At 41.9% G+C, this 19,214-nt stretch overlaps 3 protein-coding genes across 5 annotated transcripts in view; 1 reads left to right on the top strand and 2 right to left on the bottom strand.

The window, feature by feature from the left end:
- Nucleotides 1-17,348, bottom strand: part of LOC126959105 (protein argonaute-3) — a 235,011-nt gene extending 217,663 nt beyond the window's left edge. The window contains exon 1 of the mRNA XM_050798118.1: nt 16,865-17,348. The gene's annotated coding sequence lies outside the window, so the exon portion shown is untranslated. The remainder of the gene's footprint in view (nt 1-16,864) is intronic.
- PSMB2 (proteasome 20S subunit beta 2) overlaps nt 1-19,214 on the top strand; it is a 623,524-nt gene that overhangs the window by 351,032 nt on the left and 253,278 nt on the right. The gene's annotated exons all lie outside the window — the stretch shown is intronic.
- The window catches only part of LOC126959080 (protein argonaute-4), a 53,031-nt gene continuing 35,380 nt past the window's right edge, over nt 1,564-19,214 (bottom strand). For 2 of the 3 annotated variants that reach the window (XM_050798049.1, XM_050798052.1), the window contains exons 16-18: nt 8,831-8,932; nt 8,054-8,253; nt 1,564-5,959 (exon numbers count right to left, since the gene is read on the bottom strand). In XM_050798049.1, the coding sequence (XP_050654006.1) occupies nt 5,851-5,959; nt 8,054-8,253; nt 8,831-8,932 (411 nt within the window). In that variant the 3' untranslated portion in view covers nt 1,564-5,850. The remainder of the gene's footprint in view (nt 5,960-8,053; nt 8,254-8,830; nt 8,933-19,214) is intronic. The other variant, XM_050798053.1, reaches the window with a different exon arrangement.

Genomic DNA, 19,214 nt, shown 5'->3' with positions numbered 1-19,214 from the left:
GGAGTCTCGCTCTGTCGCCCAGGCTGGAGTGCAGTGGCCGGATCTCAGCTCACTGCAAGCTCCGCCTCCCGAGCTTACACCATTCTCCTACCTCAGCCTCCGGAGTAGCTAGGACTACAGGCGCCCGCCACGTCACCCGGCTAGTTTTTTGTATTTTTTTTTTTTTTTTTTTTTTTAGTAGAGACGGGGTTTCAACGTGTTAGCCAAGATGATCTCGATCTCCTGACCTCGTGATCCACCCATCTCAGCCTCCCAAAGTGCTGGGATTACAGGCTTGAGCCACCGCACCCGGCCGGAAAAATTCTTGAAGCAGTATTGATACAGTGCCCAGGAACGCTCTGTGGCTGGGATGAAGATATCAATAGAAAGTGACTGACAGACCTGGTGCAGTGGCTCACACCTGTAATCCCAGCATTTTGAGAGGCCAAGGTGGGAGGATGGCTTGAGTCCAGGAGTTTGAGACCAGCCTGGACAACATGGCAAAACACCATCTCTACAGAAATACAGAAATTAGCAGGGCATGGTGATGCGCACTTCCTGTAGTTCCTGCTATTCAGCAGGCTGAGGTGGCAGGATTGCTTGAGCCTGGGAGGTCAAGGCTGCAGGGAGCTATGATCCTGTTACTGCACTCCAGCCTGGGTGACAGAGTGAGACCCTGTCTTAAAAAACTAAATAAAAAATAATTTAAAAAATAAGCCAGGCATGGTGGCTCACGCCTATAATTCCAGCACTTTGGGAGGCCAAGGCGGGCGGATCACAAGGTTAGGAGATTGAGACCATCCTGGCTAACATGGTGAAACCCCGTCTCTACTAAAAATACAAAAAAATTAGCCGGGCAAGGTGGCGGGTGCCTGTAGTCTCAGCTACTCGGGAGGCTGAGGCAGGAGAATGGTGTGAACCCGGGAAGCGGAGCTTGCAGTGAGCCGAGATTGCACCACTGCGCTCCAGCCTGGGCGGCAGAGCAAGACTCTATACTCAACAAATAAATAAATAAATAAATAAATAAATAAAGTGACTGACAGATAGTAGGCACCCAGTGTTAATCTCGCTGCCTCTTCCTCCATCTCATGCCAAATTAGAATGAATTCTTTGAATAATTAAGTTTTCACTCTTCTGTGTTCCTAGCACCTAGGCAGAGCATAGCATGTACCCAGTTCATGATAAATGTTTGATAACTGATAAATATGGAGATAGTATACAGATGGAAAAAGCAACTGCCTTCTAGTAGAGTTATATGTAGAACTTTCTCCTCTGGCAAACTATAAATTCCCTAAGGAATTGTCCCTGCCATGACTTAGCAAAAGGGCTTTGCTGGTGAGAATTTTTCTAAAGATGAGACTGGATAGCCCTAGGTTGGATGAATTGGAGCAGCTTCTCCTCTGGAGAACTTAAGTCTTATAAAGTGTGTGGCCACACTGCCCTCTGGAGACTGCAGATTCTTCTCAAGCATTGCTTAAATAGATCTTCCCATTAAGAGCCATATCCAGAACTCCGATCAATCTTGTAAAAGTTTTCATATGTGAAGTGTTGCTGAAAAGCTCTTCTAAAATTCTCAAATAGCAATTTCTTTTTTAAAAGTTTTATTTTAGTTTTAATTGACACATAATAATTGTATACCAAATAGCAATTTTTAAAAATAGGGAGTCCCAAGAGTTAAAAACACAAAGTTTTTCCACTGTTCTTTGTAAAATTTCTCATACAGAGGAAATTGTTTTTAAAAAGCAACCACATATGTTGCCATTACAGTGTACTGTATACTTATTAGACAATTGACAGGAAAAACAACTTTTGGCACAAGAATGCCAATTTATTCCTTTTTTGGACACATAAACACAAAATATCCCTGCAGGCCAAAAAAAAATTGCAAAATTTAAACGACCATCATCTTATCTCAACATGAGGATACAACCCCTCCCTTAATAGTTTAGAAAGTACCTCGTATTGCTAGAGACATACATCCAGTCCAAATTTAATAAAATACATTTTAAAACATTACAGGCTTAATAATATAGAAACAAAAATCACACCATTAGTCAAAGGAACAAATGCAAACATTTTCAGCCACTAGACATAGAAAGAGCATGAATATGTCAATAGCAAGGCATAAGAAAATGGTTAATCAATAACAAGATCTTTCCTTTAATTTTACAAGGAAAACTTCTTGGAGTTGAAACAGTATTGATACAATGCCCTCAGCCTCCACTTTCTTAAAATGAAAGCAGAGCTACCACCTTGCTATTGAGCAAGAAAATATTACAGCACATTCACAAAAGGTCGTTAGGACAGGGTGGAGAGGGTGAGCCTTATTAAACAGTGGATTATATTTTCCCACTCTAAGGGTAGGCAGCTTTGCCAGGTAGGTAAGCTCTGATGGAGGCTGGGCACCAGATCCTAAAACACAGACCATATAGAACATGTCTGCTTGAAAATCATCACCTTTGGAAGCAGCAAATAGAATTTACAGTAAGAATGAATATGTTCTGCTGCCCAGAACGCTGGTTGCATTAAGCCAGCTAATTCACTTTATAAGCCATTCAGGATTCAACAGCTAACACCACCACCACCAAAACATAATCGGTTCAACATTTGGGTCATCACCACTCTCTTAATGTCCCCATTTTTTTTTTTTTCGAGACGGAGTTTCGCTCTTGTTGCCCAGGCTGGAGTAATAGCTCACTGCACCGTCCACCTCCTGGGTTCAAGCGATTCTCCTGCCTCAGCCTCCCGAGTAGCTGGGATTACAGGCATCCACCACCAGGCCCGGCTAATTTTTTGTATTTTTAGTAGAGATGGGGTTTCACCATGTTGGTCAGGCTGGTCTCGAACTCCCGACCTCAGGTGATCCACCCACCTCGGCCTCCCAAAGTGCTGGAATTATAGGCGTGAGCCACCGCGCCCGGCCAATGTCCCCACTTCTTATCCCCAAATTATTATTCTTTAGCATTGCTACATTTAAATCTTTCACACCACATGACAGTGCCTAAACAGGCTGCATTTAAAAAACAAAAACCAAACCAAACCAAACAGCCTAAAACTACTTCTAGAGAATGCACACCTCCCATTGATTGACACATGCGTAACGACTCAGTCAGTCCCGAGGGGGTTACCTATTAAAATTGTCAAGCCGAGTTAAAGTAAAACCATGCATTCAGACTTGCTCGCAATCATATTGCTGCAACTCTGGTTCTGCAGTGATTAGCTCTTCAAGATTCACCCCTCAGCAAGTTTTTGCCAATAATCCCAGTTCTTCCAAATTTCTTCCCTTTTGTCCAAAATGACAGCATTGCACCTTTAGTGGTACTATTTTCTATAAAAATAGGCCTCCCGGCTTTTCTTCCACCACCACACCGATTTACCCCAGCGTGCCAGGACTGACTGAGGTCTTACAAGCTGTATTGTTCGAGGTCGAGCGTAGAGCAAGACAAGCTAATCAGGGATTTTGGAACATGGCCTTGCTCCCTGCTCCATACATGCCAGGAGATGGTGAGAAGTGACGCTTCTTCTGTGCATTATTAATAAGCAAGCCCGAGGCACTCAAGTGCAGGTATGGTGCCCGCTGGCCAGCCAGCCAGCCACCAAGAGTTCTTCACATCTTGGATTCCTGCGAGTCCTCCTTCTCCTAAAAAAGCTTCCGTTTTTTCCTCCTCTTGGGTCCAGAGTGGCCATGCTGAAGGGTATTCTCTGTGCTCTCCCTGAACAAGTGTGAATAAAAGCAGCAGCCAGCCCCTCACCAACATGTCCTGATTTGTATTATCCAAGTGAGGTATTTGCAAAAAAAAAAAAAAAAAAAAGGAAAATTTTAAGAAATTAACATCTGCCATCTCTTCACTCCTGGCTATGTTGTGCTTCAGTTACAGAACTTGCTTTTCATCCCACTATCTGCAGGGATTAAGGACGTCTGCACTCATCTTAATGAGCAACAGGCCTCGATCGACATTCTAAAACTCTCTCTCAGAGACCAGGCTCATCAGCAAACACAGGTGGCGCCATTGATCAACAGCACATGGAAATGTAAACTTCAATGTATTTACAAGTTTATTTAAATGACTGAAGAAAAACAGTGCTTTATATTGCTGGGATTTTGAGAAGGCTAGTTTACGAGATTTGAAACGTCTCATGAGTTCTAGCAAACACCCTTCACCATCATTTCCCCACCAGCAGTTTCCAGGCAGGGGAGGCAAAATTGTTTTTACCCCATTGTGTCTATCTCTTTCCCTAGCGCCTTCCTCAGCCATATGGAGTGTGGCTCCAGGCCTTTTATCCCCTTTTCCATCCCTCACTCCTGATGTCCCGGATAGAGAATTACAAGTCAGTAAACTCTGGGCTGGGAAACACTGGCTGGAGCTACCAAGACACTATGTAACTGTTGTCCATTCACAAAGTATTATCTACACTACATACAGAATACATTTTCCCCTACATTTTAACTGATGCTCGCTTTAGAGCAACTCCCTTTGTTGGGACGAGAAAGGAATCCCATCTCCCTGTGAGTGGAATTCAGAGTCTATTAAGAAAAATCAACCTTTTCCACACAGTTTTAGTTTAATAAAAGGAAGGAAAACCCACCAAGTACATTTCAGGTCGAAAGAGAAGCAAAAAATTTGTACTGCAAGTAGTCGTGTGAGTTACCTTGATTCCCAGGAAAAGAAATTTTAAATGCTGGTACATTTTTGCAAGTTGCAGCATCACTCAATGTACCTTAAGGACTGGCAAAGCCTTTCCAATAAGGAAGCATCCTGGTTCTAGCTTATTTTAAAACAAAGTGACAGGACACCAACTGTGAATATAAAACAGGTAAAAATAATTCTTTAAAAAGGCATGGAAATATATGTCTTTTCTGATTGGTTTCAGAAATTGCCAGATTATGATATATAAGAAATAGCTGATAAAATCATACCGAAGTCTCATATAGAAAACTACATTGTTGGGGAAGGAAGAGGAGAGACCTTAAAAAATGTTTATTGCCAAAGTTAAGTTTCTATGAGAAAAGTTTAAAAATCATTTAGATCTAACAAACCACACAGCAGCATAAAATGGGCACTTTTGAAAACTTGGAAAAATACTAAAAGCAATTTTTTTTTTCAAATGGGGGAAACATGAGTACTTTTATCATGGCAGTGTTATCTCTGTCACTGTGACATGCATTACATCTGTTTATGTCACACATTCACAAAAGTCGACCAAATAAGAGAACTGCCTGTTTGAATCTGCAGCCAAATATAGTGCAAATTGCCTGGCAGCGTGTACTTGCACCAGCACAAGTCTGCAGAGACCAATAAGATAAAGTAGTAAAACTAATAAAACTCTGTAACAAACTTTCAAAAATTAATGCTCATTAAAGGCATTTACAGTGGCAAAGTCAGAAATCTTCATTAAAAAGTCTATGGACCCACACAATTAAATAGTTACACTGAACTGAAGTAGATTGTTTGGTTTTTCTCTCCCACTTATGCATACACCCCACTCAATGACTACAGAAAAAAGGAATAATCTTCTTTTCTAAGACTAGAGGGATGCGGTGAACACCACAGCTAGCAAAATATTCCATAGAAACCCTTCTTGTAAAGTCCTTTAGAAAGTCCAGGCTGATCAGCCTTTGCACATTGAGGTAAAAATTCAGTCCAGTGCATCAGAAAAGATAATCTATGAGTATCTATTACTTTAAAAAAATGGCTCAATTTTGTTGACGCATCAGACAGTGCTGCAAAGTATAGATTCAGTGCAACTATTCCGAGCTGCTGGTAGAAGACCACCTGAAGTCAACTTGGCTCGATCTAGAGGCGGTAGGCATTTGAAACATTTTGAGGCTGCATGGGGTGCCAAATTGGTTGAGTTCTTTTTCTGAGACTCTCAGGCAAAATACATCGTGTGCTGGGTATCATGGTGGATTTGCACAGCCTTAGCCAAGGCCTGAGGATCCCGGCCGTTGCTCTGTCCTGACACATGACTGCCTTCCGCACTGTAAAGAGAATAAAACAAAACAAAACAAAGCAAAACAAACAAAGAAACAAACAAAAAACCAACAACAACAACAAAAACAAAAAACAGGTATAACAGAAGACCACTTCAAACTTCACACATTTCAAATAGCACAAACCGTACTAGATTCTAGAATATCTTAGGCTTAAGCTTTAGCTTCTTGAATAATTTGTTATGGTCCTCTAAACATCAGTTGGCTCAACTGAACTTCTTTAATGGGCTGCTGCAAGAATTAAATAATATAATGTCTGCAAAGACACAATCCTTAACAGTATCCATATAAAGATTTCCACTGCCCATTATGTCTAGCTAATTTCTTTAGGCTTCAGTCAAATGCCATTTTTCCCCACAGAAATCTTCTTTGACTTTAAGGTCCAGGTCAGAGCCACCTGGAACATGCTTTCACAGAATCCTATATTTTTCTTTCATGGTACTAAACACAATTGAAATTAAATTATTACTTGGGTAATTATTTATTTTCCCACTGGGATATAAACTCCAAGAAAGCAGCAACTTTGTCCACCTTGCTCACCACTGTATCCTTGGTGTCTAGCACATAATACCACAAAGTCTCAATAAACCATTAGTTGAAGGAGATTCCCAGCAAATGCTATTGTGCCACCAGTCTCTTCTTTTCTTCCCCTCACTAACTATATAACCTTGGACACATAATAACTCCTCTGAACTTTAGTCTTTTGGAGTAACAACAACAACTTCTAAACATACTACTTAAGGATACCATGTGATATAAAGGGCTTGACAAGCTGTAAATCCCCATTCCTCTTCTGACTTTCTCTTTAAGTGATTATTATCCTTATCATCTAGGCTCAAAATCTTAGCCATCTTTTACTTCACCCTTTCCTCTGACACGCATATCCAATTAACTGTTAAGTCCTGTCTATTCTATCCTAGGAACAGCATTTTACATTTAACAGTCTTGTTCCAACATACTTTTGCAGCCTCATACCTGCTTGTTCCCCTTTACTATCCTCCAGCCAAAGAAAATTTGCTACTGTACAAACATGTCACTTGCTTTCTCTCCTTGTGTCCATTGTTCCCTCTGCCCTGAAAATTCTTTTCACTTTTTTGTAGAGCCAAATTCTAGCCATCCAGCTATGAACTCTTCTCTAAAAGCCTCTCCTCTGGTGTCCCATTGCACTTTTATCTCTACTGACTTGGGCTACTTGTCAGTTGTATATTTGCTATACTGTCTCCCGTACTGAAATATAAAATCCCTGTGGACAAGAAATACGTCTTACTCATCTTAGTATTTCTAGCACCTAGTACAGTACTGGGCACACAGTCAATACCTAATAAATATGCCGAATAAATGAAAGCACATTACAGAATGGGAGGTACAAAGCCACAGCTGGACATGTTCCATAATAGTGTATTTTCAACCCTTACAGAAATAGACTTGCAGTGGAATGTCTACTATTTAGCAGCTGAATTCAGACTTGGGGAAGAGCCCAGAAACTGCTACACTTCACAGATGGTCATTCGGAAAAGAAAATTAATGCAGAGAGCTTGTTTAGCTATTTAATAGAAGCTCAGGAATAGGTCAAAATATCAGATTGTCTTATTCTCCCAAGATGCCTATTTGAGAGTAAGAATGGTCTGTGCCCCCACTCTCACATACCCATCCAGGTTCACTCTGGGGTATTTTTCCAGAATGTACCAAAAGCAAAGGGAACTGGTCAGGCCTCCTCACTTGCAGGAAGTGGAATCCACAGCCCTGTGACTGCTTTGACCGGAGCCAGGGTACTGTGTTGACCACTTTTTGAGGCTACTTAGGACCTGAGCAGAACTGAAATGCATTTGGCTCCATGGGAGAACTACAAGAAGCTCCAGATTAAACTCCTTTAGAGACATAACGCAAGTATAAACAAGCCTAAGCACTTCTTGGACCAAAAGTCATATTACAAGCTCTCAGAGGCACATGCAACTTTATATGCTCCTTACAATTTAAACGCTGAGAGAAAGTTTAAATCCTTGTAAGAGTTTTCTATCGTAGCTCATTTTTTTAACATGCTACTAAAATATAAAGAGACTTTATTGTGCCTAAGAAACTTGCCTGTCATGATCTTTATCCACCAGATGATACCTTGCCCTAAATGCTACAAGCCGGGCATAATATGCAGGGGCTGGAATAGAGACTGAGCGAGTGCACCTCACATAGGTGTGACACAGCTGGTAAGTCAGTAGCTGGAGTTCATCTGCAGTGAAGCAGTTGTCATCCCACAAGACCTGGTAATGTGAGGGACGGCTAGTTCCCTGGGGAGAGAGTTTTATGATTAATTTGTTGTTGTTGTTGTTGTTGTTGTTTGAGATGGAGTCTCACTCTGTCACCTAGGCTGGAATGCAGTAGCACGATCTTGGTTCACTGAAACCTCCGCCTCTGGAGTTCAAACGATTCTCCTGCCTCACCCTCCCAAGTAGCTGGGACTATAAGTGCACGCCACCATGCCCAGCTAATTTTTGTATTTTTTAGTAGAGACAGGGTTTTGCCACATTGGTCAGGCTGGTCTCAAACTCCTGACCTCAGGTGATCTGCCCACTTTGGCCACCTGAAGTGCTTGGATTACAAGCGTGAGCCACCGTGCCTGGCCTGATTAATGTGTTTCTGACATGACACGAGAGGAGAAAATAATTGAAACCTACTCCTTAAACTCAGAAATACTTCTGCCTAGCACACCTACAAGCAAATACCTAGACCAAAAGATGACAATTCTAGGATACAAGCATTAACAAAGTTAAGCATGGTGTTAAATAACAAGTCCACTCAAGCTAGTTGCTGAATTTGCAAACATCTCCCTATCAAGTCAAAGATCTGAAGCAGCTTCCAAATTACCTGAATTCCTGCATGACTACAGAGGTAAAAGTCAAACTCAGATGGATGTGTGATGGTACTATCCACTGTAGTGCCTGCTGGTACATTGCCACTTTTCCCTACCTACAAAAAACCAAAAAAAGTCATTAGTCATCAAAGTGCCAAACTGGGCTCAGGCCATTTTTTTCTTTTGTGTGTTAATTGGGAGCAAGCTGGTATATCTCTCTTAAATTAAGTCTTGAAAATCACTTTCATTCAAGATGTTGAATCCTCTGTAACTTTCCCTTAGCCCAACCATTTTAACCTATAGTATTTTCACAAACAAATATGTTCCAGGATCTCTTCAGGAAGATACAGACAAAAAATATTTTACCTGTGGCTTTGGACTACAACATTATTATACATTTACAGATGACACAGTGGTATGTTCATAGAGGGGAAAAAACATTTAACATTTAAGATAGATAAACTTCCTGAGAAAGAAACAGTTTTATTCCTTTCTTGGAGTAAAAAAATATTCACAATTTTCAGTAAAAGTAAGATTAAGGAATCTTTAAACTGGTTTACCAGGTTCAACATAACTAATACTTTTTTTTTTTTTTTTGAGACAGGGTCTCACTCTGTCACCCAGGCTGGAGTGCACTGGCAGGATCATAGCTCACTGCAGCCTTGGATTCCTGGACTCAAGGAATCCTTTCACCTCAGCCTCCTGAGTAGCTGGGGCTATAGGCACACATGCCATCACGTCTGGCTAATTTTTTTGTTTTTTTTTTGAGAGATGGGGTCTAATTTTGTTGCCCAGGCTGGACTCAAACTCCTGGGCTCAAGCAATTCTCCCACCTTGGCCTCCCAAAGTGCTAGGACTACAGGTATGAGCTACCACACCTGGCAACAGCAAACACTTTAATAATAATAATAACAAAAAGTCACTGGCAAATGGTTATCAGGAAGAAAGCACTGAAATGGGAACTAAAAAACCAGTTTCAGATCTAGGCCTAGCCTTGCAACTATATACCTTGAACAAAGCTTATTATCTTTACACCTCGATCTAATCATCTATAAAATTAGGTGATGTTCTCTTACCCTTTTAAAATTCCAAGCAAAAACCCTACAGACAAGATTTGAAAATCAAATTTCTAGGAAGGCAAGAGGGGAACTTCAGAAATGGATTACAAGGGAAGGAATTAAATCTTGCTATTTGGTCACCCTCTTCTGCTGTACAGCAGGGCTCAGTATGAACACGTTTATTTAGCATACAGGCACAAATGCGATGGGAGTTTATTTGGCTCCATTTTAACTATGTTACCTTCAGCTGAAGATCGTACACCTATGCATACATAACTCTATGAGTATAGAAAAATCTCCTTCTATCAAATGTATATATGATCTTGGGTTCCTAGCTGGATCAGAAGAAATCTAATTGAGTTACATTGGTTCTAGCATTCTTTTTCCCCAAAGTGTGTTCTTTAGGAATATTAGTTTTGCAGGATGTGTTTAGGTAGTTTATGGTGGAACAAACCTGAGAAATACAGGGTCAAATTAAAGTTAAAAATATTTTTCTACTGTATGACTTCTCAAAACCTTTATTTAGTCATGTATAATCTTTAAGAGGGATATAGAGTATATAGCATTTTCTAAATTTATTTTACCCTTAAAAACAATAAAAAAACTCTCTGGTTCTACACATGACAGCCTGAAGAGGTGATGCCTTGGAGAAAAGAGAATCCAGGCCTTTTCAATTCACCAGTTATTGCTTGAGCACCCATGTGACTGCTAGGCTCTGCAGCAGATGTTGGGGATGACAGCCAGGGGCATCAAGAGAACTAATCAACTTGCCTTCCTGACTTCATGAAAAGTGTATACAATAAACTGTAACACAATGTGATACGGGCATATGGGAGCCATTGGGAAAAGGTGATGAGGAGGAAATAGGTGAGCCATGCCTTATAAGATAAGTAGGAGCTGAAAAGGGAAGTTGGGTAAAAAACAGGAAACACTCCAAATACCCCTAAACTCAAAAATGGATAAGAAAAATGGGGCTCATCCATATTATGAAATACTACTCAACAATAAAAAGTGGCAAATTACTGATATATACACAACTTGGATGAATCTCAAATGCCAGACTCAAAGGCTATGATTCTATTTATATGATGTGCTGGAAAAAGCAAAACTGTAGGAATAGAATACATATCAGTGGTTGCCAGGGGCTGGAAGTGAAGGAGAAAGGTTAACTACAAAAGGACACATAAGAATGTTTTGGTATGACAGAATGATTATACAGTCAGCCCTTGGTATCCGCAGGTTCCGCATTCAGGAATTCAACCAACTGTGGATATTCTTTAAAAAGGTTTGGATATGCTAATTATACCCTGATTTGATCACTATACATTATTTGTATAAAAACTATGTAACCCATAAATGTGTACAATTATTATGTGTCAATTAAAAAATAAATAAAAATATAAATTTTAAAGACCTGACATAAATACAGAAAATTGTTAACATGTTTAAAAATTTAATTTTAATGTAAAAAAATTAAAAACGATAAAACATAGCATTTACACTGTATTCAGTACTAAAGCAACCTAGAAAAATATTTAAAATAATTCAACAGTAAAAACTTATACACATTTTAAAATATAGTATAACAACTATTTAAGCCTTTACATTGTATTAGGTATTATAAGTAATCTAGAGATCTTTTAAAGCAAGCTTGTCCAACCCGCAGCCCATGGGCTGCATGCAGCCCAGGACGGCTTTGAATATGGCCCAATCCAAATTGGTAAACTTGGGCCAGGAGCAGTGGCTTTCATGCCTGTAATCCCAGCACTTTGGGAGGCCAAGGAGAGCGGATTACTTGAGGTCAGGAGTTCAAGACCAGCCTGGCCAACATGGAGAAACTATCTCTACTAAAAATCCCAAAATTAGCTGGGCATGGTGGTGTGTGCCTGTAATCACAGTTACTCGGGAGGCTGAGGCAGGAGAATCACTTGAACCTGGGAGGCAGAGGTTGCAGTGAGCCAAGATTGAGCCATTGCACTCCAGCCTGGGCAACAGAGTGAGACTCAGTCTCAAAAAAAAAAAAAAAAAAAAAAAAATTCGTAAACTTTCTTAAAACATTATGAGATTTGTTTGTGAATTTTTTTTTTTTTTTTTTTTTTGGTCCATCAGCTATGGTTAGTGTATTTTATGTGTGGTCCAAGAAAATTCTTCTTCCAGTGTGGTCCAAGGAAGCCAAAAGATGGGACACCCCTGTTTTAAAATACATGGGAGGATGTGCATAGGTTATATATAATTACTACACCATTCTTGTTTTTTGAGATGGAGTCTTGCTATGTTGCCGAGACTTTTCTCAAACTCCTGGGCTCAAGTGATCCTATTGTCTCAGCTTCCTAAGTAGCTGGGACTACAGGTATGCACCACTACACCTAGCTAACTGTACCATTTTATATCAGGGACTTGAGCAAATGTGGATTTTGGTATCTGTAGGAGGTCCTGGAACCAATTCCCCATGGATTCTGAGGGATGACTGTATATTTTTATTGTGGTGATGGCTACAGAACTGTATGCATTTGTCAAAACTAGGGTCAGGCATGGTGGCTTATGCCTGTAATGCCAACACTTTGGGAGGCTGCGGCGGGAGGATCACTTGAGTCCAGGAGCTCAAGACCAAACTGGTGAACAAAGTTAGACCCTGTCCCTTAAAATATATATGTATATATATTTTTAAATTAGCCAAGTGTGGTGGCACTGGCCTGTAGTCACAGCTACTCAGGAGACTGAGATGGGAGGATCGCTTGAGCCTAGGAGGCCGAGGCTGCAATGAGCCATGATTATATACATCATTGCACTCCAGCCTAGGTGACAGGGCAAGACCATCTCAAAAAAATGAAAAACAACAACAAAAAGCTTACGTATGCACTCAACTAAAACTAGACACTAAAAAATGAGGGTATATTTTACTGTATCTATATTATACCTTAATAAAAATAATGAAGACAGTGGATGGAATGGATGTACTCGTTCCAGGGATAACTATGTACAGTGGATATGGGAAATGGAAGATGTATAAGGTTATGGTGAAAGACAAAATGAAAATGTTGTTTTGGCCATCTTGGGAAAACACTAAACACCACAGGAAAGCATTTGGTAAACAATGGGGAATACCTGAAGATTTCTGAGCAGTGGCGTGGCACAATAGGATCTATGTTTTCACAGCAGGGTAGAGGATGCATTTGTGAAGAAAGAATGGAGGCGGGGAGACTGCTAGGAGTCTCCTGTAATAAAACAGTTCTGCCTAGAGCGGCGGGAACATACAAGAGGAAGAACTGAGACAAGAGAGATTTCAGCAGGGCAGAACACAGAGGACTATTTTCTTTTTCTTTCTTTCTTTTTTTTTTTTTTTTTTTTTTGAGACAGAGTCTTGCTCTGTTACCCAGGCTGGAGTGCAATGGTGCAATCTTGGCTCACTGCAACCTCCACCTCCCAGGTTCAACTGATTCTCCTGCCTCATCCTCCTCAGTAGCTGGGATTACAGGTGCGTGCTACCACGCCCGGCTAATTTTTGTATTTTTAGTAGAGGCGGGGTTTTACCATGTTGGCCAGGTTGGTCTCGAACTCCTGACCTCAGGTGATCCACCCGCCTTGGCCTCCCAAAGTGCTGGGATCACAGGCGTGCACCACCGTGCCTGGCCTTTTAAAATTTTTTTTTCTTTTTTTGAGACAGAGTTTCACTCTTGTTGCCCAAGCTGGAGTGCAGTTGCACAAACTCCTGACCTCAGGTGATTCACCCGTCTTGGCCTCCCAAAGTGCTGCGATTACAGGCGTGAGCCACCACGCCTGGCCCACAGAGGACTATTTTCTAAATGCGTATGAAGGGACTGGAAATGGGGAAAAGAATTTAGAGACAACTCTGAAGTTTCTAGCTTGGCTGACTTAATATACAGTGATGCCAAGTAATACAATAAAAGGAAAGTTGGGGAGGAATAGGTTTTGGATGGGGATAAAACAATAAATAGAAGGTTTAGACATGCTTTGCTTGAAATGCCTGTGGTAGATTGTATTATTGGTGCCAAATATTCCCATGCCCCTGCCTGGGGCAGGATTATACATCCACACCCAATTATCTCAGGAGTGACTTTCTTTGGCTGATAAAATGTGGCCTGAAATGTGTTACTTCTGGGCCAGCACATGGCTTGTCATGTATCTTTTTTCCTCTCTGCTAGGATGACTGACAATGTTCCAAATAGATGCTTCTTTGTCAGCCTAGGTTCCAAAGGGAGGACAGCAGGGTCACAGCTGCAGCAGAGCCACAATTAAGGTGTAATGTGACCATGAAACAAGTCTTTGTAAGCACCTAAGATTTGGGTTTTTGTTGTTGGCCTATCTTGACTGATGTAGTGCCCATAGAGAATCTAAGCAAATATGTCTGGTCGATAACTGGGAGTACAGACCAAGAGCTGAATAGAGTAGATTGGGGCTGGAAATACAGATTTAGGAATCTATAAGCAAGGGAATTAGCCCAGAAAAGTGGATGACACTATAGAGAGGGCTGAAATTGAGAAGAGAAGAGAGAGAAGTATGAAATGCCAGGAAATATCAGTGTTTAATGGACAGAAGGAGAAAGAGGAATCAAAAAAGTCTGATTACAGGTCGGGCGCGGTGGCTCACATCTGTAATCCCAGCACTTTGGGAGGCTGAGGTGGGTGAATCACTTGAGGTCAGGAGTTCAAGACCAGTCTGGCCAACATAGTGAAATCCCGTCTCTACAACAAATACAAAACTTAGCTGGGCATGGTGGTGCGTGCCTATAATCCCAACTACTCGGTAGGCTGAGGCAGGAGAATCATTTGAACCTGGGAGGCAGAGGTTGCAGTGAGCCGAGATTGTGACAGAGTGAAACTCCATCTCAAAAAAAAAAAAAAAAAAGTCTGATTACAGAGGTGGGTAGTAAGGCTGGAAAGTCATTTTGCTAAGGCCAAATAAGGCAATCATTGTCTTAAGAGCTACAAAGAAGTCAGTGTGGGAATCTGACAAAGTATCTCTAGATTTGAAATGAGCAAGTCATTGAGACAACAACTTCAATGGCGTCACTGAAATTGAAGTCAGTCTACAGAAAATTAAAGTATGATGTACATACAGAAAGTACAGATAGAAAGTCAAGTGATTGTTTTTCTCAAAGTTTAGTCATGAAAGGAAGAAAAGATAAGGTAGCAGCGAGACTGAGGGAGAAGCAGGGTGAGGTGAACTCAGGAGGATTTAAGCCACCTTTAAAGGGCGAGAAGGAGGCAATAGAACACGAAAGAGTCAAGTTTTGAAAAATAATGTGGCGCCCTGGCTCAAGCCTGTAATCCCAGCACTTTGGGAGGCTGAGACGGACGGATCACGAGGTCAGGAGATCGAGACCATCCTGGCTAACATGGTGAAACCCCGTCTCTACTAAAAAAATACAAAAAGCTAGCCAGGCGAGGTGGCAGGCGCCTGTAGTCCCAGCTACTTGGGAGGCTGAGGCAGGAGAATGGCGCAAACTCGGGAGGTGGAGCTTGCAGTGAACTGAGATCCGGCCACTGCACTCCAGCCTGGGCGACAGAGCGAGACTCCGTCTCAAAAAAAAAAAAAAAAAAAAAAAAAAAAGTGTAATTTACCAAGTAAGGCTCTAGAGAAGTCAGAAGTCAGGAGGGATTAGGATTGAAAGCATAGGATGGGGGAAAGAAAGCATAGGTGGAGAGATACGAGGAAGGAGATAAGAAAATACAAGATGTAACTGAGTTTGAAAGTAGAGGAGAGGCAACTGAGAAAATTCTTGGCTTTTAGATCTTGTTTTTGGAGGGAAATAGACAATAGGACTTTGTTGGCAATAGAGTCATTATGAATGGGGTAGGGGACTTGAGAAGAGTATAAAGGTGTGGAACAGATGCTACGGGGAATAGGGTAAATGAAAAAAGGGCAGCATCCAAAGCCTGGCTGAGATTTGCTCTCATTAATTTGTAATATGGTTCTTTATTAAACAGATACTTTTGGCCAGATGTGGTGGCTCACGCCTATAATCCTAGCACTTTTGAGAGGCTGAGGTGAGCTGATCACTTGAGCCCAAGAGTTCAAGATCAGCCTGGACACTGTGGCGAAACCCCATCTCTACAAAAAATACAAAAAAAATTAGCCGAGAGTGATGGTGAGTGCCTGTAGTCCCAGCTACTTGGGAGGCTGAGGTAGGAGGATCACCTGAGCCTGGGGGTGTCTAGGCTGCCATGAGCCGTAATCATGCCACTGCACTCCACCCTGGGTGACAGAGTGAGAACCTGTCTCAAAAATATAAAATAAAATAAAAATCACCACTTTTCCCCCAGCAATTTCTATCAGCCTAAGAGTAGAGGCAAATTAATGGGCAAGTGGATTGGCAAGAGGCATGCTTAAAGAATTGAAGATATTAGTAAATGTCAGGGTGCAAAGTAGACCAAGAACTGGGATTGTCAATTTTGAAAGGTTTAAAGAACAAAACTTTGAGATAGCTTAATAATAGCTTAATAGATAGTTTAGGAAGACAAGCCTAAAGAAGATCTTAAATCTACATGAATAACAAATTGACAGACAGGTGGAGAGGTGACAACAGTTAAGGAGAAGGTGGCAGGAGGTTTTGTGCCCAGAGGTCAGGCAAGAGTTCAAAGAATTTGTATTAGCAAAGTCTAAGAAGTACTTTTTTTTTTTTTTTTGCACAGCATATCTTTTATTTATTTATTTTATTTGACATGTGCTGGTCTACTTTTTATTTAAATTTTTATATATTTCGGGGGTACAGGTACAGATTTCTTTTTTTTTTTTTTTTTTTTTTTTTTTTTTTAGACGGAGTCTCGCTCTGTCGCCCGGGCTGGAGTGCAGTGGCCGGATCTCAGCTCACTGCAAGCTCCGCCTCCCTGGTTTACGCCATTCTCCTGCCTCAGCCTCCTGAGTAGCTGGGACTACAGGCACCCGCCACCTCGCCTGGCTAGTTTTTTGTATTTTTTTAGTAGAGACGGGGTTTCACCATGTTAGCCAGGATGGTCTCGATCTCCTGACCTCGTGATCCGCCCATCTTGGCCTCCCAAAGTGCTGGGATTACAGGCTTGAGCCACCGCGCCCAGCCCAGATTTCTTATATGTATATGTTACAGAGAGGTAAAGTCTGGTAAGAAGTAATATTAACTTATGGTTTCAGCAATTTAAAGACAGGCCTTTTAATTTAAGACAGTCCTTTTAATCTAAGCTGGTTGGATCTGGGGCCCAATGAGGAAACCACCTTGATTCAGAAAACAAAAAGAAACAGGTCAGGCCAGGCATGGTGGCTCACACCTGTAATCCCAGCACTTTGGGAGGCCAAGACAGGTGGATCACCTGAGGTCAGGAGTTCAAGACCGGATTGGCCAACATGGTGAAACCCCATCTCTACTAAATGTACAAAAATTAGCTGGGCATGGTGGTGGGCGCCTGTAATCCCAGCTACTCAGGAGACTGAGGCAGGAGAATCACTTGAAACCCGGGAGACAGAGGTTGCAGTGAGCCAAGATTGTGCTAATGCATTGCAACCTGGGTGACAAGAGCAAAACTCTGTCTCAAAAAAAAAAAAAAAAAAAAAAAAAAAAGGGGAAAGAAAAGAGGCCAGGCGCAGTGGCTCAAGCCTGTATTCCCAGCACTTTGGGAGGCCGAGACAGGCAGATCACGAGGTCAGGAGATACAGAGCATCCTGGCTAACACGGTGAAACCCCGTCTCTACTAAAAAAATACAAAAAACCTAGCCGGGTGAGGTGGCAGGCGCCTGTAGTCCCAGCTACTCGGGAGGCTGAGGCAGGAGAATGGCGCAAACCCGGGAGGCGGAACTTGCAGTGAGCTGAGATCCGGCCACTGCACTCCAGCCTGGGCGACAGAGCGAGACTCCGTCTCAAAAAAAAAAAAAAAAAAAGAAAAGAAAAGAAAAAAGAAACAGTTCATCCTAGGATTAGAGACAAAAAAACTAGAGGGTACTAGAAAATAATGGGAGTGGCAAATAAGATTACGTGATTAGGCAACAGAAAGGCCTGGTCTTCCTAGGGGTGGATGAGAGACGGCCTGGACAAGATGAAGCAAAGTCATTAAAAAATATCAAAGCAGCAAAATTCTCTATTAATAATATAGGTTGGGCATTCTCTATCTGAAATGTCTGGGGATTAGAGGTGTTTTGGGTTTTATTTATTTATTTTTTTCTTTTAGGCAGAGTCTTGCTCTGTCATCAGGCTGGAGTACGGTGGTATAATCTTGGCTTACTGCAACCTCTGCCTCCCGGGTTCAAGTGATTCTCCTGCCTCAGCCTCCCGAGTACCTGGGACTACAGGCATGCACCATTATGCCCAACTAATTTTTGTATTTTTAGTAAAGACGGGGTTTTGCCATGTTGGCCAGGCTGGCCTCGAACTCCTGACCTCAAGTGATCACCCACCTCAGTCTCCCAAAGTGCTGGGCTTACCAGTGTGAGCCACAGCACCTGGCCAGATATTGTTCTTTTTTCTTTTTTTTTTTTTTTTTTTGAGACGGAGTCTCGCTCTGTCACCCAGGCTGGAGTGCAGTGGCCGGATCTCAGCTCACTGCAAGCTCCGCCTCCTGGGTTTACGCCATTCTCCTGCCTCAGCCTCCTGAGTAGCTGGGACTACAGGCGCCCGCCACCACGCCCGGCTAATTTTTTGTATTTGTAGTAGAGACACAGTTTCACCGTGTTAGCCAGGATGGTCTCGATCTCCTGACCTCATGATCCACCTGCCTTGGCCTTCCAAAGTGCTGGGATTACAGGCGTGAGCCACCACACCCGGCCTGGATATTGTTCTTAACCACATTTGACAGATGAGAACATATGGCTTAGAGAAGTTGAGTAATTTGACTGCGGTTTAAGTGTGACACTATAAATATTCAAAGTTTGTGCCCTAACAATCTCCTATGCCAGCAGTCCTCAAGCTTTTTGGCAGCAGGGACACGTTGCATGGAAGACAATTTTTACATAGATGGGGTGGGGGAGTGGGGGGAGATGGTTTGGGATGAAACTGTTCCACCACTGCTGATCTGACAGGAGGCAGAGCTCAGGTGGTAATGCTCATTCACCCACTGCTTACCTTCTGCTGTACAGCCTGGTTCCTAACAGGCCGCAGACTGTTACCAGTCCACAGTCTGGGGGTTGTCCTATGCTGATACAAAATTATTTGGAAGATAAATTCTTCTTTATACCCTAGAACTGTGCAGCAAAAAGTAACAATAAAACCACCCCTTAGAAGGTTGCCTATATCATCACAATGTACCTGGCATGTTTCTGACCTACTGCTCCCCACACAAAAACAACTCGATAAATCAGCATTTCTGTTATACAAGAGAAATAAAATATTCAGTCTCAAAACTCGTATCATTCAGAA

The sequence above is a fragment of the Macaca thibetana genome, chromosome 1 (genome assembly GCF_024542745.1).
Source record: "Macaca thibetana thibetana isolate TM-01 chromosome 1, ASM2454274v1, whole genome shotgun sequence".
In the NCBI taxonomy this organism is placed as follows: Eukaryota; Metazoa; Chordata; class Mammalia; order Primates; family Cercopithecidae; genus Macaca; species Macaca thibetana.
This window is presented reverse-complemented; position numbering and strand designations above follow the sequence as displayed.